The 25989-nt window shown below is 46.8% G+C and overlaps 1 protein-coding gene and 1 pseudogene across 1 annotated transcript in view; both read left to right on the top strand.

Annotated features, from left to right (window-relative positions):
* BCL7C (BAF chromatin remodeling complex subunit BCL7C) overlaps positions 1-13877 on the top strand; it is a 56993-nt gene extending 43116 nt beyond the window's left edge. The window contains exon 6 of the mRNA XM_032243251.1: positions 12780-13877. Within this exon, the coding sequence (XP_032099142.1) occupies positions 12780-12980 (201 nt within the window). The 3' untranslated portion in view covers positions 12981-13877. The remainder of the gene's footprint in view (positions 1-12779) is intronic.
* An 11098-nt stretch (positions 13878-24975) lies between these two features.
* On the top strand, positions 24976-25709 carry LOC116526747 (annotated as a pseudogene).
* The last annotated feature ends 280 nt before the right edge of the window (positions 25710-25989 follow it).

Here is a 25989-nt window from a genome sequence, read left to right as displayed (position 1 = left end):
CCTTCCTTCCTTCCTTCCTTCCTTCCTTCCTTCCTTCCTTTCCTTCCCTCCCTTCCTCCCTCCCTTCCTTTTCTTTCTTTGAAGCAGTGCCTCATTTTGTTGCCAAGGCTGGAGTGCAATGACACGATCTTGGCTCACTGCAACCTACACCTCCTAGGTTCCAGAGATTCTCCTGCCTCAGCATCCCAAGTAGCTGGGATTACAGGCATGTGCCACAATGTGTGGCCATTCTTTGTATTTTTAGTAGAGATGGGGTTTCATCATGTTGGCCAGGCTGGTCTTGAACTCCTGACCTCAAGTGATCCACCCACCTCAGCCTCCCAAATTTCTGGGATTACGGGCGTGACCCACGGTGCCCAGCCTATGCTGCTAGTTTTGAGCAGGGACTGGAGCGAGAGAAGGCTCTGCAGGAAGTCCAGGATGCTTTACATCACATGCTGCTCTACTGTGTGGTGCTTAAGATCCAGCAGATCCGGTAACACTCAGTGTCCATGGCAAACAGGGATGCTACATGCAGCCTCTAGCAAGCACACTAGAAGCATACTCCAGCAAGCACACATAGAAGAATCAAGACTTCTTCAACACCAACTTTTTTCTGAGCCAGGGTCTCACTCTGTCACTCAGGCTGGAGTGCAGTGGCACAATCACAGCTCACTGCAGGCTCGACCTCCCAGGCTCAAGTCATCCTCCCACCTTGGCCTCCCAAGTAGCTGGGACTACAGGCACCTGCCACCATGGCTAGCTAACTTTTTTGTTTTTAGTAGAGACAAGGTCTCACTATATTGCCCAGCCTGGTCTCAAACTCCTGGTCTCAAGCAATCCTACTGCTTCAGCCTCCCAAAGTGCTGGGATAACTGGCATGAGCCACGGCAGCCTGCCCAACACCAACTCCTGCTACATTGTCTTCCTTTACCTCCATTAGACCCCATGGCCTCCTGGAGTGTCCTTCATTACAGAGGAGTCTGTATAATCTGCTGTCATGGCCTTGCAATGGATGGGATTTTGAGTAGTACATTTGTTTCCTATATCTGGCATGATAAATGGCCAGAAGTATAGACCTATACTAATTCATGGGCAGTTGCTCATGGTTTGGCTGGATGGTCATGGATTTGGAAGGAACAGGATTGGTGACAAGGAAGTTTGAGCTCTTGTAACTTTTTTTTTTTTAAAAAAAAAACAGACCTCAATCAATTTTACTTTGGTAAAAGCCATTTCATCTGGGGACTGGCTTGATCTTCTCTCCTTTGGTTTCTGAGTCCCTTAGATGGGCTGTAACTTTTCTTTATTTGTTATTTTATTTACAATTAGCAGTTAGAATAGTGTATTAGGTTCTATCAAACAGAGGCAAGTCGTATAAGACAAGCTTCCTCTTGGGTGGCCAGTGTGTTCGCTAGTTAGGTACAACATAATGAAGCACCACAGATTGGGTGCCTTAAACAACAGAAATTTATTTTCTCATAGTTCTGGAAGCTGGAAATCCAAGATCAAGCTTTCAGCAGGGTTGTTTCATCTGAGGCGTTTCTCATTGTCAGTAGACGGCCGTCTTCTCCTTGTGTCTCTACGTGGTCTTTACTTTGCCCACGTGTGTGTCTAAATTTCCTCTTAAGTGTACCAGTCATATTGCATTAGAGCCCAGCCTAACGACTTCACTGTAATTCAATTACCACTTCAAAGCCCTCTAGAAATACAGTCACATTCTGAGGTATCAGGACTTCTTAATTGGGGTGGGCAGCAGGAAATACAATTCAGTCCACAACACCCAGTATTAGACAAATTTGCAGACCACTATCCAACTATTAAGTCATGAATGGAAAGCCTTACCTACAGGGCTTTTCAAGTGCAGGCAGGCATCTTTCCTCAAGTCAGTCTACCAGTGCAGCTCTTTTCTAAGTTTTCAAAGGTGACCAGATTAGGTCAATTCTTCCAGGGCTGCATGTTTATATGTGGTTTCTGGCCGGGGTGGGAGAGATGAGGGAGACCATTAATTATATCCTTTGACATGGTTTGGCTGCATTCCCACCCAAATCTCATCTTGAATTGTTGTCCCCATAATTCTCATGTTTCATGGGAGGAACCAGGTGGGAGGTAACTGAATCATGGGGGCAATTACTTCCATGCTGTTCTTGTGACCGTGACTGAGTTCTCATGCAATCTGATAGTTTTATAAGGGGCTTTTCCCACTTTGCTCAGCACTTCTTATTCCTGCAGCCATGTGAAGAAGGATGTGTTTGCTTCCCCTTCTGCCATGATTGTAACATTTTCTGAGGCCTCCCCAGCCATGCTGAACTGTGAGTCAATTAAACCTCTTTCCTTTATAAATTACGCAGTCTCGGGTATGTCTTTAGCAGCCTGAGAACAGAACTAATACATCTCTTTTCTTCCTGAGTTCTGGACCATGCTTACCCATCCATGGTCACAGGCAGTACTAGATCTTGACAGGCCCTTGTAAGACTTGGAATTTGACAGCCAGGCGCAGTGGCTCACACCTGTAATCCCAGCACTTTGGGAGGCTGAGGCAGGCAGATCACAAGGTCAGGAGATTGCGACCATCCTGGCCAACATGGTGAAATCCTGTCTCTACTAAAAATACAAAAATTAGCCAGGCATGGTGGCATGTGCCTGTAATCCCAGTTTCTTGGGAGGCTGAGGCAGAAGAATCGCTTGAACCTGGGAGGCGGAGGTTGCAATGAGCTGAGATCATGCCACTGCACTCCAGCCTGAGCAAGAGAGTGAGACTCCGTCTCAAAAGAAAAAGAAAGAAAAGAAGAAAAGAAAAACAAGTTGGAATTTGATGGTGTAGAACAGAACCTAGCTCTTAGGCAACAGGTTCACTCTCAAGGGGAAAAACAAAGGAAGGAACAAGTATATAGATATATCATTTCTCCTTCCTAATAACTCCATTCCTTCCTAAGTAAGTCAGGAGGTGGGGAAAGGTCAGTAGTGTTACACCAGTAGGTCTCTATATACATAAGTGGGGAAAATGTGTTCTCGCCACCAACATAATGCAAGACATCTGACAGAACCCTCTCCTGGAGGGATTCCCAAGTTCTCTCCAGCTCTGTTCTTTCATGAAACAAATATATTTGTTTCCTATTGCTGCATAACAAATCATTACACATTTAGCAGTTTAAAGCCACAACCATTTATTATCTCACAGTTCCCTAAGTCCCATTGTATGTGCTTGACTGGGTTCTCAGCTAAGTCTTGCAAGGGCAAAGTCTAGGTGTTGGCTGAGCTGAGCTCTTATCCACATGCTTTGAGGAAGAATCCACTTCCAAGCTCATTTAGATTGTTAGCCAAATTCAGCTCCTTGCTGGATGCTGGCTAGAGGCAGCTCTCTGGAGGCCTCTGCATTCTTCAGCACATGGCTTCCTCCGTCTTCAAGTCAGCAATGCCTCAAATGCCTCTCATAACTTCCTGTTCTACTACCAGCTAGAGGAAATTTTGTCTTTTTTTTTTTTTTTTTTTTTTAGATGGGGTCTCGCTCTATAGCCAGGCTAGAGCGCAATGGCTCAATCTCAGCTCACTGCAACCTCTGACTCACAGGTTCAAGCGATTCTCCTGAACTCAGCCTCCGGAGTAGCTGGGATTACAGGCGCGCACCACCATGCCTGGCTAATTTTTGTCTTTTTAGTAGAGACGAAGTTTCACCATGTTGGCCAGATGGTCTCAATCTCCTGACCTTGTGATCTGCCCGCCTTGGCCTCCCAACGTGTTGGGATTACAGGCATGAGCCACTGCATCCAGCCAAAAACCTTGCTTTTAAATGGCTACTTGATTGGGTGATAATCTCAGTATCCTAATATCAACTGACTTGAATTTTAATTACATCTGCCAAATCCTTTCTTTTTAGATTCTACACAGAGTATTTCCAAAAGGTAGGACCTAGATCAGTGCTCGACTGAATAACCAGGGGACAGGAATCTTGAGGGGGGATCTGTAGAATCCTGCCTATCACACCAGGGAATCCCATTCATTGCCCCAAATTTAGAAGACAGTCCCTCTCTGCTACAGGTTTCTCAGATCTTAATCTAGCCCAATAGACAAGTAAGTGTGGTACACACTCTATCCTCTAGAGAAGCTACAGTCAGCTCTTCAGCTCATTCATAAATTCTTAGCAACTTTGTGTTAAATGAAAAAAAGGTGCCCTTTCCTTAAAACAAGGTACTGTTATCTGTTGGAAATCTTTGCACTAACTATACAGATTGCTGTTTACCTGGTAGTGAATGGCACCCACCTCTGGGAGTTGTGAGTGGCCCTGGTCTTAGTAGATCCTGTGGGCTCAGATACACCTGTGCATTGCAACCACTTGCCCACCCCGGCTATTGTCTATAGAGACATTTTCCCCAGAATCATTCTGACATTCTTCATTGATTTATCTGCGATTTGGGGGAAATGTGAAATAAAATGGCTAAAATTTCCTAAAAATGCTATAATGAATTAATACCCAGAAAAAAAAATTCTGCCACTGGTCTGATCTAATCTGTTTGGGTTTTTTTTGTTTGTTTGTTTGTTTGTTTGTTTGTTTTTTTTGAGAGTCTCCCTCTTTCACTAAGGGTGGAGTGCAGTGGCGTGATCTTGCTCAGTACAACCTCCACCTCCTGGGTTCAAGTAATTCTTGCCTCAGCTTCCCGAGTAGCTAGGACTACAGGTGAGTGCCACCAAGCCTGGCTAATTTTTTGTATTTTTTTTTAGTAGAGACAGGGTTTCACCATGTTGGCCAGGGTGGTCTCAAACTCCTGACTTCAAGTGATCCACCTGCCTCGGCCTCCCAAAGTGCTGGGATTACAGGTGTGAGCCACTGCACCCGGCCTAATCTGTTTGTTTATATTCACAAACAAATATCCAAAGCCCTCTGGGCGAGGTTCAAGACCAGCCTGGCCAACATGGAGAAACCCCGTCTGTACTAAAAATACACAAATTAGCCAGGTGTGGTGGCACATGCTTGTAATCCCAGCTACTTGGGAGGCTGACGCAGGAGAATCGCTTGAACCCAGGAGATGGAGATTGCAGTGTGCCGAGACTGCACCATTGCAGTCCAGCCTGGGTGACAGAGCAAGATTCCATCTCAAAAACAAACAAATATCCAAAATCCTCCAAGGAGCAATCCCTGAAGAAATTGGAATATTAAGGCAATAATAGCAGCCACTAATGTTACTCAGTGCCACTATCTATCTAATCTGTCTATCGATCAATCAATCAATCAATCATCTATCAACCTACCTACCTAGCTACCTACCATCTATCTCTGATCTATATCTGTATACTATATACATATACACTCACATAATCTCATTTAATCATCACATTACTTTTGGGTCGGGATTATTATCCCTACTATACAGATAAGAAAACTGAGGCTTTGTAATGTTATATTATTTGTCCAATGTCACAGATAAGAAGAAGCTGAGTCAGGATTCAAACCTCTGTCATCCAATCCAAAGCCCATGCTCCTAACCACATTGGTGGAGATTAGCTGAGTGCCTGTGCCCTGAATTGAGACCGTTGGGCTGTTCTGTGGTAAAGCCAGTGGCCCAACCTGGTACAGGAAAGAAGCCAAGCCTGGAATGTCCTGGTTCTATTCATGAAAATCCCGAGGGGAAAAGTGTGGTAGGGAATTGTTTGTGGCTAAGATAGCCAGTAGGACTTGAGAGAAGTCCATGGAGGAGGAAAAATGGTAGGTCCCTGAATTATTCACCATCACGTCTCCAGTGGCTGGCACCTTGTTGCGGCTCAGTTAGCATGTGCCAATCGACTGACTGGCCAGTTGATTAGCCAGGCAGCATGCCTGGGAGAGCTCCTCTCTGCACTATGCCTCTCTGATGTCTGTTCCTGCTACCACCCCCTGCCCTCTTCAATAAACTAACTCATTTGAATTGGATTTGCACATGTCCTGTGTTGCAGGCCCAGTGCCAAGTGCTTTATCTGCATCTTCTTAAAGTCCTCACAAGAACACATTGATAGATTATTTAATATCTGAGATGCTTCTGGGCTGGAAAGAAATAGCCACTCCCTGATATACCATTTAATTGCCTAATTTATTAGACTCCATTTCACAAAAAAAAAAAATTAAAAGCCATTTTTCCCATAGGTGATTTTGGTTTTGATCACAAATTTGACCAACTAATGTATCTTAAATAATTTAAACTGCAAATACAAATTCAGTGTGGCTGGTTCTTTCAACTACTTCATACGTTTTAAGCATAAATACAATGATTATAGAATTTACTAAAACTTTACCATCAAAACTGGTTATAAAGTTCTAAAAACTATTGATTTTTTTTTCTTTGAGACAGGGTCTCACTCTGTCACCCAGGTTGGAGTGTACTGGTGCAATTATGGTTCACTGTAGCCTCTAACCCCTGGTCTCAATCGATCTTCTCCCCAACCCCCTGTCTCCCACCCTCAGCCTCCTGAGTAACTGGGAATACCCCTAGATAATTCGTTTAAATTTTTTCTAGAGACAGCATCTCACTATATTGGCCAGGGTGGTCTCAAACTCCTGGTCTCAATAGATCTTTCCATCTCAGTCTCCCAAAGTTGGGATTACAGGCTTGAGCCACCGCGCCCGGCCTTACTCTTATTCTGACATCTTTTTGAGTTCCAATTTGTATACCTTTCAAGAGTTTTAGTAATTCTTTTTTTGTTGTTTTGTTTTTTTTGTTTTGTTTTGTTTTTGTTTTTGAGACGGAGTTTCACTCTTGTTACCCAGGCTGGAGTGCAATGGCGTGATCTCGGCTCACCGCAACCTCCGCCTCCCGGGTTCAGGCAATTCTCCTGCCTCAACCTCCTGAGTACCTGGGATTACAGGCATGCACCACCATGCCCAGCTAATGTTTTGTATTTTTAGTAGAGACGGGGTTTCACCATGTTGACCAGGATGGTCTCTATCTCTTGACCTCGTGATCCACCCGCCTCGGCCTCCCACAGTGCTGGGATTACAGGCTTGAGCCACCGCTCCCGGCATGAGTTTCAGTAATTCTACTGGTTATTATTAGTATTTTTGAGATGGAGTCTCACTCTTGCTGCCCAAGCTGGAGTGTAATGGCTTGATCTCGGCTCACTGCACTCTCTGCCTCTGAAGTTCAAGTGATTCTGTGTTTCAGCCTCCCGAGTAGCTGGGATTACAGGTGCCCGGCTAATTTTTTGTATTTTTAGTAGAAACGAAGTTTCACCATGTTAGTTAGGCTGGTCTCAAACTCCTGGCCTCCGAAGTGCTGCAGTTATTATCTTTACACCTTCCTAGGGATTTTGTAATCCTACTCTACCCTAAAGAAAAAGGAAACTGTCTCAGAAAAAGCTGAGGTGGCAGGATCTAGACAGAGGCATGGAATCAGGTTCCATAGTTCTACGACTTCAAACCTGAGTCACTGATCATTAGCCCCAGCACCATTAAAAACAAACAAACAAACAAAAAAAAAACAACAGGTAAACAGAGATTTGTATAGTTAGTGCAACAGATTCCCAACAGATAATAGCCTATTGCCCAGGCTGGAATGCAGTGCAGTGGCATGATCACAACTCTCTGTAGCCTCACCTCCCCGGGCTCAGGTGATCCTCCCAATTCAGCCTCTCAAGTAGTTGGGACTATAGACAGATGTGAACCTGGCTAATTTTTGTATTTTGTAGAGATGGAGTTTCACCATGTTGCCCAGGCTGATCTCAAACTCCTGGGCTCAAGCAACCAGCCCACCTCAGCCTCCCAAACTGCTGGAATTACAGGCGTGAGCCGCCATGCCCGGCCCAGGACTCTCTTTTCATATTGCAAAACTGAAAACTGTACTCATTAAACAACAACTCTCCATTCTCCCCTCCCCCCATGCCTTGGCAACCACCATTTCACTTTTTGTTTCTATGAATTTGACAGCTCTAGGTATTTCATGTAAGTGGAATCATACAGTATTTATCCTTTTGTGGCTAGATTATTTCACTTAACATGATGTCCTCTGGGTTCATCCATGTTATAGCATGAGTCAGAACTCTCTTCCTTTTCAAGGCTGAATAACATTCCTCTGTATGTTTTTTTTTTTTTTTTGAGACAGAGTTTCGCTCTTGTTACCCAGGCTGGAGTGCAATGGCGTGATCTCGGCTCACCGCAACCTCCGCCTCCTGGGTTCAGGCAATTCTCCTGCCTCAGCCTCCTGAGTAGCTTAGATTACAGGCACGCGCCACCATGCCCAGCTAATTTTTTTGTATTTTTAGTAGAGACGGGGTTTCACCATGTTGACCAGGATGGTCTCAATCTCTTGACCTCGTGATCCACCCGCCTTGGCCTCCCAAAGTGCTGGGATTACAGGTGTGAGCCACCGCACCCGGCCATTCCTCTGTATGTTAATACCACATTTTGTTTATCCACTCATCTGTCAATTGGCACTTCCCTCCTTTTACTACTGTGAATACTGCTGCTATGGGTGTTTCAATATCTTTGAGACCTTGCTTTCAATTATTTTTGGTATATACCCAGCAGCTGGAATTGCTAGATTATTTTTGAGAACTTGCCTATTTCCTGTAGTACCTGCACCATTTTACATTTCTACCAACAGTGCACAAGGGTTTCCATTTCTCTACATTCTCACCAAACACTTATTTTCTGTTGACAGTAGCCATCCTGATGGGTGTCAGATGATACCACTGTGGCTTTGATTTGCATTTCCCTAATGATTAGTGATGAGCATTTTCTCATGTGCTTGTTGACCACTGTATATCTTATTTGGATAAATGTCTAGTCCTTTGCTTTTTTTTTTTTTTTTTGGTGATGGAGTCTCACTCTCACCCAGGCTGAAGTGCAGGGACACTATCTCAGCTCACTGCAACCTTCAACACCCTGGTTCACACGACTCTCCTGCCTCAGCCTCCTGAGTAGCTGAGATTACAGGCACATGCCACCAGGCCCAACTAATTTTTATATTTTTATTAGAAACAGGATTTCACCATGTTGGCCAGGATGGTCTCCATCTCCTGATCTCGTGATCCACCTGCCTCAGCTTCCAAAGTGCCTGGATTACAGGCATAAGCCACCGCACCTGGCCTTTTTCTTTTTTTTTTTTTTTTTTTTTGAGATGGAGTCTTGCTCTGTTGCCTAGGCTGGAGTGCAGTGGCATAATCTCAGCTCACTGCAACCTCCACCTCCCAGATTCCAGGGATTCTTCTCCTCTCTCAGCCTGGGGTTATAGGCGTGCAACACCAGGTACCTGGGATTATAGGCATGCAACACCAGGCCCAGCTAACTTTGTATTTTCAGTAGAGATGGGGTTTCACCATGTTGGCCAGGCTGGTCTCAAACTCCTGACCTCAAGCGATCCGCCCACCTAGGCCTCCCAGAGTGCTGGGATCACAGGCATGAGCCACTGTGCCCAGCTATTTGCCATTTTTTTAGTTCGTTCTTTTTCTTGTTGTTGAGTTGCAGGAGTTCTTTATACACTGCAGATTGTTTCTGAGAACTTGCCTATTTCCCATAGTACCTGCACCATTTTACATTTCTATCTGGGTATCTTTTGCGAAGGGACCTAAAGATCTGTATTTCTTTAAAGTTTCCCAGGTTGAGAACTATTTTCTCAACCTGGGAAACTTTAAAGAAATACTGGCGATAAGGAGTCGTGTTTAAGTTAGTTCTCATTAGGGCAAATGAGTAATTCATCATCAAACTACTATTCAGAACAAACTACTGAAATCTCATACCTGGTCACTTCACGGGTTCATAAGTGTTGCCCAGTCATGGTGGAGGTTTGCTTTTCCCAGGGTTACTGGACAGAGTTCTCTGGTTCTATTCTTTCCTTTTTGCACAGAAAAAAACAAGTTTATATTTATTCCTTAGAGAAGAAAAACAGAAGAAACAAAATGCCTATATATTAACACTCCTACTGACAACAGTTGTCAAATTATATTTTATTGTTATTACCTTTATTAGAGAGTACAATGACCTTTTTGAAGACTCTTTCATAACTTTCTACTTTTAAGGACTTAAAGACATCATTTCCCAGACATTTTACTTAAGCATGATTAAAATTGTTACAGCTAGTAGCGGTCATCTTTGGCAACCACAGTGGCTCAGGGCTGTAATCCCAACACTTTGGGAGGTCGAGGCAGGTGGATCACCTGAGGTCAGGACTTCGAGACTGGCCTGGCCAACATGGTGAAACCCCATCTCTACTAAAGATACAAAAATTAGCTGGGCGTGGTGGGCGCCTGTAGTCCTAGCTACTCAGGAGGCTGAAGCAGGATAATCGCTTGAACCCAGGAAATGGAGGTTGCCGTGAGCTGAGATTGCACCACTGCACTCCAGCCTAGGCAAGAGAGCAAGACTCTGTCTCAAAAAAAAAAAGAAGAAAGAAAGAAAATATCCTTACCAGCCTGGCACTGTGGCTCATGCCTGTAATCCCAGCACTTTGGGAGGCCAAGGCAGGTGAATCACCTGAGGTCGGGAGTTCAAGACCAGCCTGATCAACATGGACAAACCCCACTTCTAAAAAAAATACAAAAATTAGCCAGGTGTGGTGGCATATGCCTATAATCCCAGCTACATGGAAGGCTGAGGCAGAAGAATTACTTGAACCCTGGAGGCCGAGGTTGAGGTTGAGGTTAGCCAAGATTGCACCACTGCACTCCAGCCTGGGCAATAAGAGCAAAACTCCCTCCGCCCCCCCCCCCCTCCTTTTTATATATATATTTATTTTTTTTTTCTGGTATTAGCAGGATGCTATAAACCCATCCTCATTTTTCTTGTCTCAAGAAATGTAATTAGGCAGGGCGAGGTGGCTCACTCCTGTAATCCCAGCACTTTGGAAGGCCAAGGCAGGTGGATCACCTGAGGTCAGGAGTTCAAGACCAGCCTGGCCAACATGATGAAACCCCGTCTCTAAATCCTAGCTACTTGGGAGGCTGAGGTGGGAGAATTGCTTGATCCTGGGAGGCGGAGCTTGCAGTGAGCTGACAGGGAGCCACTGTACTCCGTCCAGCATGGACAACAGAGCAAGAATCCATCTCAAAAAAAAAAAAAGTAATCAGCCACCCTCCAAGAACTCCTGGTTATTTTAATGATAAATGCTATTAGGCACCAACAACTAACTGGGTATTAAGGATATACGTAAGTGTTAGTAGGGTGGCAAAGTTTCACTCAGTGACGACAGTTGAAAAAGAATTTTTTAAAGAGATAGGGTCTTGGCCAGGCAAGTGGCTCACACCTGTAATCCCAGCACTTTGGGAGGCTGAAGTGGGCAGATTACTTGAGCCCAAAAGTTCAAGACCAGCCTGGGCAACATGGCAAAACCCTATCTCTACAAAAAATACAAAAATTAACCAGGCATGGTGATGTGCACCTGTAAGTCCCTGCTACTTGGGAGGCTAAGGTGGGAGGACCACTTGAGATAAGGAGTTTGAGGCTGTAGTGAGCTATGATTGCCCCACTGCACTCCAGCCTGAGCAACAGAGCAAGACTCTGTCTTAAAGAAAAGAGAGAGAGAGAAAAAGAGAGAGAGAGACAGGTTCTTGCTTTGTTGCCCAGGCTGGAGTGCAGTAGCGTGATCATAGCTCTCTGCAGCTTGGACTTCTCAGACTAAAGTGATCCTCTCACCTTGCCACCCCATCCCCCACCCCAATAGCTGGGACTACAGGCACATGCCATCATGCTGGGCTAATTTTTTAATATTTTATAAAGACGGAATCTTGCTACGTTACCCAGGCTGGTCCTTTTTTTTTAATTTTTTTTAATTTTTGAGATGAAGTCCCACTCTGTCACGCAGGCTGGAGTGCAGTGGTGCAATCTCAGCTCACTGCAACCTCTGCCTCCCTCTGCCTCCCAGGCTCAAGCAATTCTCGTGCCTCAGCATAGTAGCTGGGATTACAGGTACCACACCACCATGCCCAGCTAATTTTTATATTTTCAGTAGAGATGGGGTTTCACCATGTTGGCCAGGCTGGTCTTGAACTTCTCACCTCAAATGATCTGCCCACCTTGGCCTCCCAAAGTACTGGGATTAGAGGCATGAGCCACCAAGCCTGGCCCCAGGCTAGCCTTGAACCCAAGCAATCATCCTTCTGTGGCCTCCCTCCCAAAGTGCTGGGATAACAGGCTAAACCACCGTGCTCTTCTAAATTTTTTTTTTCTCCAGACAGAGTCTTGCTCTGTCGTCCAGGATGGAGTGCAGTGGTGCAATCTCGGCTCACTGCCACTTCCACCTCCCGGGTTCAAGCGATTCTCCTGTCTCAGCCTCCTGAGTAGCTGGGATTACAGGCACATGCCACCACGCCGGACTAATTTTTGTATTTTTAGTAGAGACAGGGTTTCACCATATTGGTCAGGCTGGTCTTGAACTCCTGACCTCAGGTGATCCACCCGCCTCAGCCTCCCAAAGTGCTGGGATTACAGGGATAAGCCACTGTGCCCGGCCAAAAATTTTCTTAAAGGTAAAGGTTTATATTTATCTTTCCAATTTAACATATCCCCGATGGCCTGTGGATACACCAACCACACTGACAGAACCTTTGAGGCTGCCATTACCACTGTCCCCGTCTTACAGCTGAACAAGAAGTTATGTAGCTTGTCCAAGGTTACACTACAAGTAATGGTTGGAACTGGGATTCAAATCCAGTACTAATTTCAAAAGCTGAGTTTCTATAGATTTCCTACAAGGCCTTGCCTCACCCTCTGCCTGCTGTCTAATATGCAGAACTTAATCGCTTGCAAAAGCAATTAAGAAGTCCTAAATGGGGCAGGTTGGTGGAAAGTCAGTGAGGTGAGAAGAAAAGGAAACACTACTCAGATTATTCTCTTCTTCTTACAGGATTCGGGAGTGAGAATGACGAGGAGAGCCCTCCACGAAAAGGGGCTGAAGGCAGAGCCCCTCAGGAGGCTCCTGCCCAGGAGGGGCCTCAGAACGAATGCCCGGCCCACTTCCACCGCGGTGCCGGACACCAGAGCTCCCGGGGGAGGCAGCAAGTCCCCGAGGGCACCCAGGACGATCCCCCAGGGTAAGGGGAGGTGAGTGGGCTCCCCGAGCAAGCCAAGGCCCCTAAAGCCTCCCTTGGTTGCCCCAAGATCCAGCCACTACCTGTGCCCTAAGGGCGGAAAGTGCTTCGTAGCTCACCCACCGCGGTAACATCGGGGCGAGCGGCCCTACACCTGCCCGAACCTTAGGCCGCAGCACCAACTGGCTCGCCACCTGCACCCGAATGCGTGGGAAGGGCTTGGGGCAGAACTCGGACCACACCCAGCGCCCGAGGCCACCTTGCAAGAGGCCTAGCCGCCAGCGAGTACCGGCGAGGGGTACACTGGGCTGCCCCGCCCACCTCCTCACGCACCCGCACGGCCACGCGCCCAGCGGCCCCAGTGTGCCATGCGAGGCGCCTTCCACGCCAGGAGAGGCGCCGAGTCCGGAGTCCCGCCGGTGCTGAGCCTCCGGGTCCATAGGGGACAGGGACTGTGGCGGGGACTGGCACGCCGAACCCGCGGCCTCGCGCCTTCGGCTGCACCGCGCCACGCCGACGTGGCGCTCGGACGTCCACGCATGCGTAGAAGCCTGCGCACTCGCAGAGACCCCCGCGCGGTAGCAGCCCTGCCTTCCAGGGGTTAGGGACGCCAGCGCTGGGTGACTTCCTGCGCCCGAGGACGTGTATCAGGCGCTTCCACCAGGGCGCCAGGCTCACAGGCCAACCTGGGAGCCCACGTGGACCAGTGGCCTTTCAGCGCAGGCGCCCGCCTCTCGCTACGGAACTGTGTGGAGGCACGGAGACTTCTGGCGCGGAGAGCCAGTGGCCTAACCTACCTGGAGAATCCTTGCCCGAGAATTTTGGGTGGTTCCCAGGCCCTTCACCAAGCTCTTCACTTCTTGACTTCACCATTGGGTCTGTTGTACTATAAAATAATAACGCCTCCCGTTTATTGAAGGCTTACTTTGTACCAGGCATTGTGACTGATGTCATTTAGTCCTCACTGCATCCCTGTGGCATGGATATCATCATCCGCATTTTGCAGATGGAGAAATTGAGTCTCTGAGAGGTTAAGGAACCTGCCCAAAGTCACACAGCCAGTATGTGGCAGAACCAGAATTCAGACGCAGGTCTGCCTGCCTGCCTGCCTGCTTGCCTGACTCCACAGCCACCACTGCTGTGCGGCTTCTCGTGCTGGGGCACAGCGGGGTTAAGGCCATGGGTTAACAGGGCCTCCATTTATGGAGAGCCTTCATTTTTCCCTGGTGAATTATAGAAAAAGCTTTTTACACTGAAGTGAGCAGATACTCCCTGGGATGAAAGTTAACAGTTGCATGATTGAGATGACGCAGAAATTTCATGCTTCAAGCCAATGTTTTAGGCCCAGCCCATGACATTCTGGAGTGACCTTTTCTCAGACATCTCCAGGGTAACGTTGGAGAAGGAAGCTCCACTCCAGGACCAGCTCCTGTGTAGAGCCTTCCTGGAGGTCAACGAGGATGACGTCTCTTCATTTGCCATCCCACTGGATTGTCTGGGAAGTTCATCCAGTTCCTCTGGGCTAAGATTTACAAGTTCCCAAAAAGGATACTAATCTTCAGAAATTGGGAATGAAAAATTGGAACTTGGGGGAATTCCTGAAAACATGTTATCTGTATTTTTCATAACTTCTGTATTTTTTAATAAGAAATACACATTTAGTAGTAGTTACAAAGAATTGTAGGCCATAGCAAATATTCAGTAACTGGAAAATGCCAAAGAACATTATTGGGTAGTATTTAAATAACAAAATGTTCAAATATTTGACAATATTAGCAACACTACACAGAATCATGAGTTGAAATTGCCAGCTTAGGCTGAGTGTTTTGGCACATGCCTGTAATCCCAGCACTTTGGGAGGCAAAGGCAGGAAGATCGCTTGAGCCCAGGAGTTTGAGGCTATAGTGAGTTATGATTGCACCACTGCACTCCAGCTTAGGTAACACAACAAGACCCTGTCTCTTAAAAAAAGAGGGAGAGAAATTGCCAATTTAAGGACTTATTTGTTTCCAAAATTTGTTATTAGAACATCATTCATAGGATTTGTATAAAATACACTGCACGTAAACATTAATATTTGTGAGAATGACTCAGTGAATAGAGCCACAAATATACTTTTAGTGTGTCAACAGCTACAGAAAGGATTGTGACTACTTATCTCCTGTGTACTCTTTATTATTATTATTATTTTTTTTGAGACCATGTTGCTCCATGTCCCAGGCTGGAGTGCAGTGGCATGATCTCGGCTCACTGCAACCTCTGCCTCCTGGATTCAAGCAATTCTCCTGCCTCAGCCTCCCGAGTAGTTGGGATTACAGGCACATGCCACCACAGCCACAAAATTTTGTATGTTTTCTAGAGAGAGAGTTTTTCCATATTGGCCAGGCTGGTCTCAAACTTCTGACCTCAAATGATCCAACCACCTCAGCCTCCCAAAGTGCTGGGATTACAGTACCTTAATTTAGACTCCGTTTGTCAATGTGGACTTCTCTTGCTTTCAACTTAACATCAGTCAATTTCTTTAAACCAGGAATGCTGGCCGGGTGCGGTGGCTCACACTTGTTATCCCAAGCAGTTTGGGAGGCTGAGGCAGGCAGATCACTGAGGTCAGGAGTTCAAGATCAGCCTGGCCAACATGGTGAAACCCCATCTCTACTAAAAATGTAAAAATTAGCTGGGCGTGGTGGGGGCGCCTGTAATCCCAGCTAGCTGGGCATGGTGGCAGGTGCCTGTAATCCCAGCTACTCTGGAGGCTGAAGTAGGAGAATTGCTTGAACCCAGGAGACAGAGGTTGTAGTGAGCTGAGATCTTGCCACTGCACTCTAGCCTGGGCAACAGAGTGAGACTCTTGTCTCAAAAACCAAACCAAAACAAAACAAAAACCCCGAAATGCCTCTATGTTGATTGTTAAGCATTCATTCTCACAGGAGAATTATAATGCTTTTCTCTGCTTTCCCAATTTCTTGACTGATTGTTTTTGGGATTCAGAAAAACATACACATTTCCTGATAAATGCCAGAAGGGATTTCCTGCATAGAAACACTACTTTGGGTCTGGGTGTACTGGCTTATGCCTATAATCCCAGCACTTTGGGAAAGCTGAGGCAGTCGGGTCAATTGAGTTCAGGAGTTCAGGACCAGTCGCGCCAACAAGGTGAAACCCTATCTCTACTAAAAATACAAAAAAAAAAGTGCCGGGCATGGTGGCACACACCTGTAGTCCCAGCTACTCAGGAGGCTGAGACAGGAGAATCGCTTAAACCTAGGGAGTGGAAGTTGCAGTGAGCAGAGATTGCGCCACTGCACTCCAACCTGGATGACAGAGTGAGACTCCATCTCAAAAAAGAAAAAGGAACACTACTCTGGGCTGAGCAACGTTGGCAAGTCAAGTCTGCTGAAATTTTACCTAGAATATTGAATCTTGCCTTTTTGGTTTCACGGGCCTCTGAGCCAGAGAATCTAAGTATGGATCCTAGCTCTACCAGTTCCTGGTGGCGAGACCTTGGGCAAGTCACTTTACCTCTCTGAGCTTCTATTTAATGGGTAGAATAATGTCTGGGGAGTAAATGCTTGCTTTGTGAGGCAATATTGTAGGAGGATTAAGAGTGTGGCTCTGGAGTCAGTCAGTCTGAGGTTTGAATTCTGGTTCCATTACTTACTACCTCTTTGATTTGAGGCAAGTTACAAACCCCTCTATTTTTCTCTTCTGTAAAGTGGAGGCACTGGTTGATGATTGTGGCAGACATCATGTTCATAGAGTTTTCATGAGTTTCAATGGGATCACATATGAAAATGCTTCACACAGAGCATGGTACATTGTAAGTGCTTGATCAATGCAAACCACTATAGCTGTAACCTGCTGTATCTACCTCACCGGGCAGTCGTGAGGATGAAAGGGAGGCTGTATTGAGAAGTGCTTTCTAAGCTGTGAAATGTTACCACACACTTCTCTTGCCTTCAGAGATGGGATGGTCAGAAGCTACAGGCAGACATGATATCCCCAAGTAAGGGGCCTGAGAATACTTACCTATATCCACAGAAGGTAGGGTTGAGGTGAGTGTCACCATGGGTAGCTGGAAAACAGGGTGCAAAATGCTCTTAGCTGAGGGTTAATTGCAGTCACGTGGGCACTCTGGCATAGTATGACTGGGGCACCCTTGGGAACAGGGAGAAAACTGATTTTCAGAAAGAGGCTTTGGAGGAAGGATCATGTTAAATGGAACCTGCCCACTATATGTTTTTTTGTTTTTAATTAGGGATTGCATCAGAGGAAGGGGACATGTAATAGAAGGTGGTTGGAGGGCTCTTTAACTTTTGTCTGAAACTGCTATTGGTGAAAGGCTGAACTCAGGACACAACCTGTGACCTGGAAACAGGGCACCCTCTCCCGCTGTGCATGCGCCACGATGTCATTCATTACCTGGACCTTAGACCAAACATGGCTCAAAGGGCCTTCCAGAGAGGATCACATGTCATCCTGACAGCAGCCCCCCAAGGACATACAGATGAGGGCTTGGAGTCTGGGAAAGTCAAGTCTACTACACAAGATCACACAACTGGTATTAATATATTATAAAGTCAGGATTCAGACACAGTCCAAGTTTTTTTTGTTTGTTTGTTTGTTTTTTTCAAGCCAGAGTCTCGCTCTGTCACTCAGGCTGGAGTGCTACGGGACAGTCTTGGCTCACTGCAACCTCTGCCTCCCAGGTTCAAGCAATTCTCATCTCTCAGCTTCCTGAGTAGCTGGAATTACAGATGTTTGGCACCACGCCTGCCTAGTTTACAGTCCAAGCTCAACCTCACCAGCCTGCCTCATCTACCAGGTGCCAGACTGCTGATCTTGAACAAGGAAGAAGAAAATCCAAATGTATGAGGTTTTAGTGCCTAAATGTCCTCCTTTCTAGCTTTTGGTAACCATTTTTTCTGTCTCTGAATATCACTCCTACTTCTCTGGACACTGCTTCTTTGCATCCAGGGCTGTTTTTCTTAGCCCTAAGTCGGCCTCCTTTGGGCCCTGTCCTGGACTCTTTCTTCTGCATGGGTCTGTGGAAGATCTCTATGCACACAGCTCCAGCTGTTGGTCCTCTCTCACTCTAACCCAGGCTGCCCTTCTGAGCACCAGCCTGAGCAGCCAGCTGCCTCCTTGATATCCTCTCTCTGGGGCTCATTCATGATCTCTCCCTTAACACAGCTCACCTCCTGAGTGCCACCTGCTCCTTGCCATGGCCTCTTAGTTCCAAATTGCAGCGCAGTGGTGGGGAATCCAGAAAGCCTTCAAAGATGAAGCCTCTTGAATGAGTTCTCAGGGCTAGACATAACCACAGAGTGTGTTCTCTGAGAGCTGCCAACAGTCTGGGTGTGAACTTGGAAAGTGGAATTCACTGTTTAATCAGTCAGCTGGATACAGAATGCCCAGCTGCATGCCAAGTCCAGTCGCTGTGGTGGAAAGATGCGTTCATGAGTAGAACAGACAGGATTCCTGGCTTCAGGAAGCATCCAAGCTGTTGGAGAAGACAGATGTTATGCAATCCCCCCAAAATATACTCTTGTAAACTGTGATAAGTGTCATGAAAGAAAAGTTCTTGGTGCCATAAAAGAATATTGTAGATCTAAATTAGGTTAAGGTGATCAAAGAAGGCCATTGCGAAAAAGGGACAATTACTATCTCCCTGAGACCTGAGTTGAGGGAGAAGAATTCCATAGACAGGCCAGAGTAGGCATAAAAGGCCCAGGGTGGGAAAGAGCTTGGTATGTTGGGGAAACTGAAAGGCAATCAGTATAGTGGGAGTTGAGCATGCAGGCGGATGGGCTGAGATAAGGCTGGGTGGCATGGGCAGGGGTGGTGGCAGAGCCTTGTGGGCCACAGTAAGGAGCCTGGAGGTTTGGGGGTTAACTGTTTTTCTTTTTTTTTTTTTTTTTTTTGGAAACACGGTCTCACTCTGTCCCCAGGCTAGAGGGCGGTGGTGTGATCTTGGCTCATTGCAACCTCCACCTCCTGGGTCAAGTGATTCTCCCACCTCAGTCTCTCGAGTAACTGGATTACAGGTGCCCACCACCACACCTGGCTAATTTTTGTATTTTTAGTAGAGACAGGGTTTCATCATGTTGACCAGGCTGGTCTTGAACTCCTGACCTCAAGTGATCAACCTTCCTCAGTCTCCCAAAGTGCTTACAAATCCCTAAAGAGATTACAGGCATGAGCCACTATGCCCTCCCTGCCTGGTTTAACTTTTTATTAAGAAATAATTTCAGAGTTACAGAAAAGTCTCAAGAATAGTACAACGGACATCTATATAGCCTTTGTCCCAGATTCACCTGGTGTTCACATTTTACCCCGTTTCTCTGTCACTGCGTATCTCTCTATTTAAGGTACATGCAGATGACTTTGATTCTGTTCTAGTTGAGAATAAGTTGCAGCCCTCATGTTCCTCTATCCCTAAATAGTGTGTGTTTCCTCCCACAGTACAGTTATCCACTGCATTAAATTTCACGCTGATGCAGTGTGGTATCTAACTTACCTCCCAGCTTGTCACTTGTCTCAGTAATGCCCTTTAGATGGCATTTCCCCTCTAGCACAGGATCCAGTCTAGAAATGATAAATTGCATTCAGTTGTTGTTTCTCACTAGTATCCCTTAATCTCGAATGGTTAGCCTTTCTTTGTCTTGTATGGTGTTGATATTATGGAAGAATTAAATCTTCCCCTTTATTGTAATAGAACATTCTTCATTTGGGGTTTGTCTGCTGTTTCTTCATTACAATATATGGGCTATGCATTCCTGGCCGGAAGACTGTGTAAGTGATACTGTGTGTCCTTCTCAGCATAACAGCTAAAGCCACACGTCTGTCTGTCCTTCCTTGGTAATTTTTTTTTTAGACAGAGTCTTGCTCTGTCACCTAGAGTGCAATCTCCACCTCCCAGGATCAAGCAGTTCTCCTTGCCTCAGTCTCCAGAGGAGCTGGGATTACAGGCGCTACCATCACACCTGGTTAATTTTTGTATTTTTTAGTAGAGACAGGGTTTCGCCATGTTGGCCAGGCTGGCCTTGAACTTCTGACCTCAGGTGATCTGCCCGCCTCGGCCTCCCAAAGTGCTGGGATTACAGGTGTGAGCCACCACACCCGGGCCCTCTTTGGTGATTTTAATTTTGATCATCAAGTCAAGGTTATCTGATTTTTCCAATCTAGAGTTACTATTTTTCCTTGTTAACAAGTAATCTGTGAGGAGATATTTTATAACCGTGACTATATCCTATTCCATATCAAAAGTTAAATAGATGAGATTTTTTTTTTTTTTTTGAGACAGGGTCTCACTCTGTTGTCCAGGCTTGAGTCCAGTGGTGCAATCTCAGCTCATTACAACCTCCACCTCCTGGGTTCAAGCAATTCTCCTGCCTCAGCCTCTTGAGCAGCTGGGACTATAGGCGCATGCACCACGCCTGGCTAATTTTTTTGTATTTTTAGTAGAGACAGGGTTTCACCATGTTAGCCAGAATGGTCTGGATCTCCCAACCTCATGATCCGCCCGCCTCGGCCTCCCAAAGTGCTAGGATTACAGGAGTGAGCCACCTCGCCTGGCCAATAGATGAGATTTAATACCTATTGATGATTCTTGCCTGAATAAGAATCACGATGGTTACAGAATGTAACTAAACCCCAGGACTCTTTCCACATTTATTAGTAACAGTTGGCATTCTTCTGCCTACTTATAGATTCATTATTCATAGGAACTCTTAGATTTCTATTATTTTCCAATAAATTTTATAATTAGTTATTAACCTTAATGATTTTGGTGCTCAAATTATTCCCGATTTGGCCTCTGGAAGCTCCTTAAAACTAGAAGCCTGGAATTCATCCCAACTTCAGTGGAGTGGCATGATTCGCTTTATGGATAAGATCACTCTGACTGCTGTGTGAGAATGTACTTAGAGGGGCACAGATGAGGAAGCAGGGAGACCCTTGTGTAGTCCAGGTGGGAGATGTGGCTTGAATTAGGGTTGTGACATACAGGGGGAGGGAACGGATGGATGTAAGAGAAACACTGGAAGCCAGGTGCAGTGGCTTATGCCTGTAATCCCAACATTCTGGGAGGCCAAGGAAGGAAGGAGGATTGCTTTGAGATCAGGAGTTTGAGACCAGCCTGGGCAACACAGTAACACCCTATCTTGAAAAAAAAAAAAAAAAAAAAAAGTAAGAATTAGCCAGGCATGGTTCTGTGCACCTGTAGTCCTAGCTACTTGGGAGGCTGAGGTGGGAGGATCTCTTGAGCCCAGGAATTTGAGGCTCCAGTAAGCCATGATTGTGCCACTGCACTCCAGCCTGGGTAACAGAGTGAGACCCTGTCTCTAAAAGAGAAACACTGGAGGTAGAATCAGCAAGACTTCGTGGTGGATTGAATGCACAGAGAGGGCAGAGTTGAGAGCCACCAGAGCAGCAAGTGGAAAGGTGGAGATGTTGACGGATATGGGGAAGACAAGCCGAGTGAGGGTTGGGTGGGGTGGCTGTGTTAGATGTGTCGAGTTTGCAGGCTCTGGAACATCTGGTGTTCTCTGGCACCCAAGTGAAGGGTCAGCGGAACAACTGGACTCTGGAGCTGACAGAGAAGCCCAGACCAGGAGTCAACTTACGGCCATTTATCCATGATCTTGGATGAAATGTTGTAAGGGGAGAATGTGAACTGAGATGGGACTCCTGAGGGAGTGCACTGTTTGGGGGTGCAGGGGTGTATGGCCAGAATTTGCAATGGAAAGATAGGTGAGGACCAGGGCACATGGCCCCTGGAATGTCAGGCCGAACACTGAGCGCTAGGGAGCCCACTGAAGAGTGCTGAGCAGGGCAGTGAGTGACAGGTGTGACTGGCATTTCAGGAAGACTGTTTAGACAGCCAAGTACAGACCATCTGGGGGGCCGTGGCAGTGGCCGATGCCATGGTCCTTTCTAAATTAATATGTTCATCTCTTGTCCCTGGAGGTGGTTCAGGTGGGTCGCCATGCCTGAAATGCCCTCTCCTTGTTCATCTGGGAGCATAGACAACGATTAAAATGGCTGTCTCAACTGCACCTACCAGCCCCTGGTGATGTGACGGCAAACCCATGTCTCCCTGCCTCACTGCGGCTGGAGCCATACAACCTGCTTCAGGTACCTTTTCCAGCCAGTTGTAATACAGCAGGTGTGGGTGTGTACAGGCTGGTCCCCGAGGCTTGCTGGAGTTTGTTTGGGGACCATGATCCTCTGCCCTGGCATGCTTTTAGTTCAGCGTGGTCTCTGTCATTCAGGCCATCACTCATTCAAACATTTATGTTGTCCCCCCCACCCCACACAGACTATGGAGGGTGGGTTCAAGTCTGAATGAACATCCTGGGGTTCATTCTGCATAGTTAGTCCTCTTATTGTTGGACTAATTAATTCCAGGCCTCAGGACGTGGGCTTCGGGCCTGTGGCTGGGCAATGGGGCCAGATGCAGCTCAGGAATTGGTGCTCAAGCCCATCCACTCATTCTGCCACTCAGCAAACATACATTAAGAACTCAATGCCTACCAGGCTCTGTGCATCCAATGAGTATCAGGACATGGCTCCCGCCCTGTCAAGTCTACTAGTGAGTCATAAGTGAAAAGAATTAGTGATAGAATAACCTGGAGAGTACCACAATCGAGGCACAGGACATTCAAGATGTGATGACATACACATAGCTTCACCCCTGAGAGCAGGAGAGGACACGAGGCAGAGCTTGAGGAGTAAGAGGGACAGGTCTGACGACACACACCAGGGGACCAAGCCCATGGGGACGCCACCAAGCGTGTCTCTGTCCACAGGCAGGAAGCTCATCCCACTGCCTCTCAGGCCTCTGGGTGTTTGTTTTTTCCGTTTACTATTTTAAATATTCCCTTTCTCCCATTTGGGAAGGGGGACTGTTTTTATACTACTTCCCAAAATGTCAACTTGCATGCTTGATTTTATTATTTTATCTTTTTGACACTAAAAGCATTTAATGCTGTTTTTACCTCTGCATATAGCTTTGACTGTTAATCCTACTTTTTTATCTTCTAAATAGTCTGTTTTAATTTTTTTATTCTTGATTTACATCTTGTCCTAAGGATAATTTGAGATGCTACTTACGTCTCAAAATTTCTAAGTGTTGTGTTTTATACTATTGTTAGTTGTATTGCATTTTGATCCGAGAATGGTTTCTAGAATTTCTACTTTTCAAAATTTACCAAAATATTCTTTGTAGCTTAATATTTATTGAATTTCGTCCACTGTCCATGAAACTTGAAAAGAAGGTGTACTGTTTGTTTTCAGGGTAAGAAATTTATATGTTCATATCCTCTATCTCTTATTTATTTTTTGATTACTTGTTCAGAAAATGTGTTAGAATATTTCCAATAAAACTGTTTTTCATGTTTTTCCTTGTATTGCTATATATTTCATTTCACAGCTCTTTGTTATTTAACATAAAGAAAAAAAAAAAGAAATTAAATCTATCCCAGCACTTTGGGAGGCTGAGGTGGGAGGATCACCTGAGGTCAGGAGTTTGAGACCAGCCTGGCCAACATGGTGAGAGCCCGTCTCTACTAAAAATACAAAAATTAGGCCGGGCGCGGTGGCTCACGCCTGTAATCCCAGCACTTTGGGAGGCCAAGGCGGGTGGATCACGAGGTCAAGAGATCGAGACCATCCTGGTCAACATGGTGAAACCCCATCTCTACTAAAAATACAAAAAATCAGCTGGGCATGGTGGCGCGTGCCTGTAATCCCAGCTATTCAGGAGGCTGAGGCAGGAGAATTGCCTGAACCCAGGAGGCGGAGGTTGCGGTGAGCAGAGATCGCGCCATTGCACTCCAGCCTGGGTAACAAGCGCGAAACTCCGTCTCAAAAAAAAAAAAAAAAAATACAAAAATTAGCTGGGCATGGTGGCAGGCGCCTGAAATTCCAGCTACTCGGGAGGCTGAGGTGGCAGGAGAGTCACTTGGATCTAGGAGACAGAGGTTGCAGTGAGCCGAGATTGTGCCATTGCACTCTAGCTCAGGCAACAGAGCCAAACTCAGCAAGAGAGAGAGAGAGAGAGAGAGAGAGAGAGAGAGAGAGACAGAGAGACAGAGAAAGAGAGAGACAAAGAAGGAAGGAAGGAAATAGAACCCATTCAAGGCCGGGCATGGTGGCTCACATGAGCCTGTGATTCCACCACTTTAGGAGGCCAAAGTGGGCAATCCCTCAAGCTCAGGAGTTCAAGACCAGCCTGGGCAACATGGCGAAACCCCTTCTTCAACCAAAAATACAAAAATTAGCCAGACATGGTGGTGTGTGCCTATAGTCCCAGCTACTTGAGAAGCTGAGTGGGAAGATCACTTGAGCCTGGGAAGTAGAGGTTGCAGTGAGACAAGATTGTGTCACCGCACTCCTGCCTAGGTGACAAAGCAAGATCCTGTTTCAAAAAAAAAAAAAGGCTGGGCGTGGTAGCTCATGACTGTAATCCCAGCACTTTGGGAGGCTGAGGCAGGAGGATCGCCTGAGGTCAGGGGTTTGAGACCAGCCTGGCCAACATTGCAATACCCCATCCCTATTAAAAATACAAAAGTCAGCTGGGCCTGGTGGTGCATGCCTGTGGTCCCAGCTACTTGGGAGGCTGAGGCAGGAGAACTGCTTGAACCCAGGAGGTGGAAGTTACAGTGAGCCGAGATCACGCCACTGCACTGTAGCCTGGGCAACAAGAGTGACACTCCATCTCAAACAATAAATAAAAAGCAAAAAAATTAATAAAGGAAAAAAAATTAGGCTGGCAGCGGTGTATCATGTCTGTAATCTCAGCCCTTTGGGAGGCCGAGGTGGGTGGAACACCTGAGGTCAGGCGTTCAAGACCAGCCTGATCAACATGGTGAAACCCCATCTCTATTAAAAATACAAAAATTAGCCTGACTTGGTGGTGCATGCCTGTAATCCCAGCTACTTGGAAAACTGAGACAGGAGAATCACTTGAACCAGGAGGTAGAGGATTATGCCATCATACTCCCACCTGGGCAACAAGAGCAAAACTCCATCTCAAAATAAATAAATAAATAATAAAAATATAGGCTGGTTCTTCCTCGTGCTAGGCATTGAGCCCTTGCAGCCATGCCTGGGTCATCCCTGCCCTGCCTGCCCTGGTGCACCTGCAAGGCTCCTGCTTGTGTCACTGGAGCATGGGAGGCTGCTGAGCGTGAGTGACAGTGTCCAGCAGGAGCTTCGCAGCAGGGAGGGCATCCATGGCTGCAGCCAACAAGGGCAACAAGCCCAGAGTCCGGAGGAATATTTGCTTTGTGGCAGGCCACAATGCAGAGGGCTCCCAGAGCTATGTGTGCTTTGATGAGAAGCTGCATGACTTGGTGGTCATGGACACCCACAGCGACATTAGCTTTCTGGTCAAGGTTGGCTTTCCAAAGATCCTGCGCATGTAAGAGACTGCCTTCGCTCTGCACCCCCACCTCCCACCCTGCACAGTCTAAGCAAAGATGTCCTTGAGGCACTAGTCCCCAGCCTGTCCTCAGCGTCATTCCTGTCCCTAAAGGTTACAGTGTCAAGTGCGAGTACTCAGTGCACAAAGAGGGTGTCCTCAGAGCGGAGATGCTGCTAGCCTGTGAAGGTGGCTCCAGCACCTGTGTACGCTGGAACCAGGGGCCAACTCCATGACGCATCCAGCTGCTGGATGGTGTCAAGGGCACGGGCGCCACACTGGAATACAACTCACAGTACAGCACTGGCACAGTTTTGACTGAGGCCAAGTCTCTGCCTGCCCCAGCCCCTCAGCCTTAAACTCCGCCTGGTCCACATGACTCACTGTATGATGGTGGCTTCCTCACCCCTCTCCGGGGTGGGCACCGGGTGGAGTGGCCATGCCCAGCCTCCCACCTCTGCCTTCATTCCTGCCATCGCCCTGCCTCTCCCGCATCCTCCTCTCCCACTTCCTCCTCTCCGTGGGCCTCAGGTTCCTGCTGGAAGACATGGGTTGAGACAGCAAAGAGGCTGTCTGGGGAAGGGAGGGGGACGGCCTGGGCT

The sequence above is a fragment of the Sapajus apella genome, unplaced genomic scaffold (assembly GCF_009761245.1).
Source record: "Sapajus apella isolate SASKATOON/1434 unplaced genomic scaffold, GSC_monkey_1.0 scaffold51, whole genome shotgun sequence".
In the NCBI taxonomy this organism is placed as follows: Eukaryota; Metazoa; Chordata; class Mammalia; order Primates; family Cebidae; genus Sapajus; species Sapajus apella.
The sequence above is the reverse complement of the archived record's forward strand: the minus strand, read 5'-3'. Positions and strand labels throughout refer to the sequence as shown.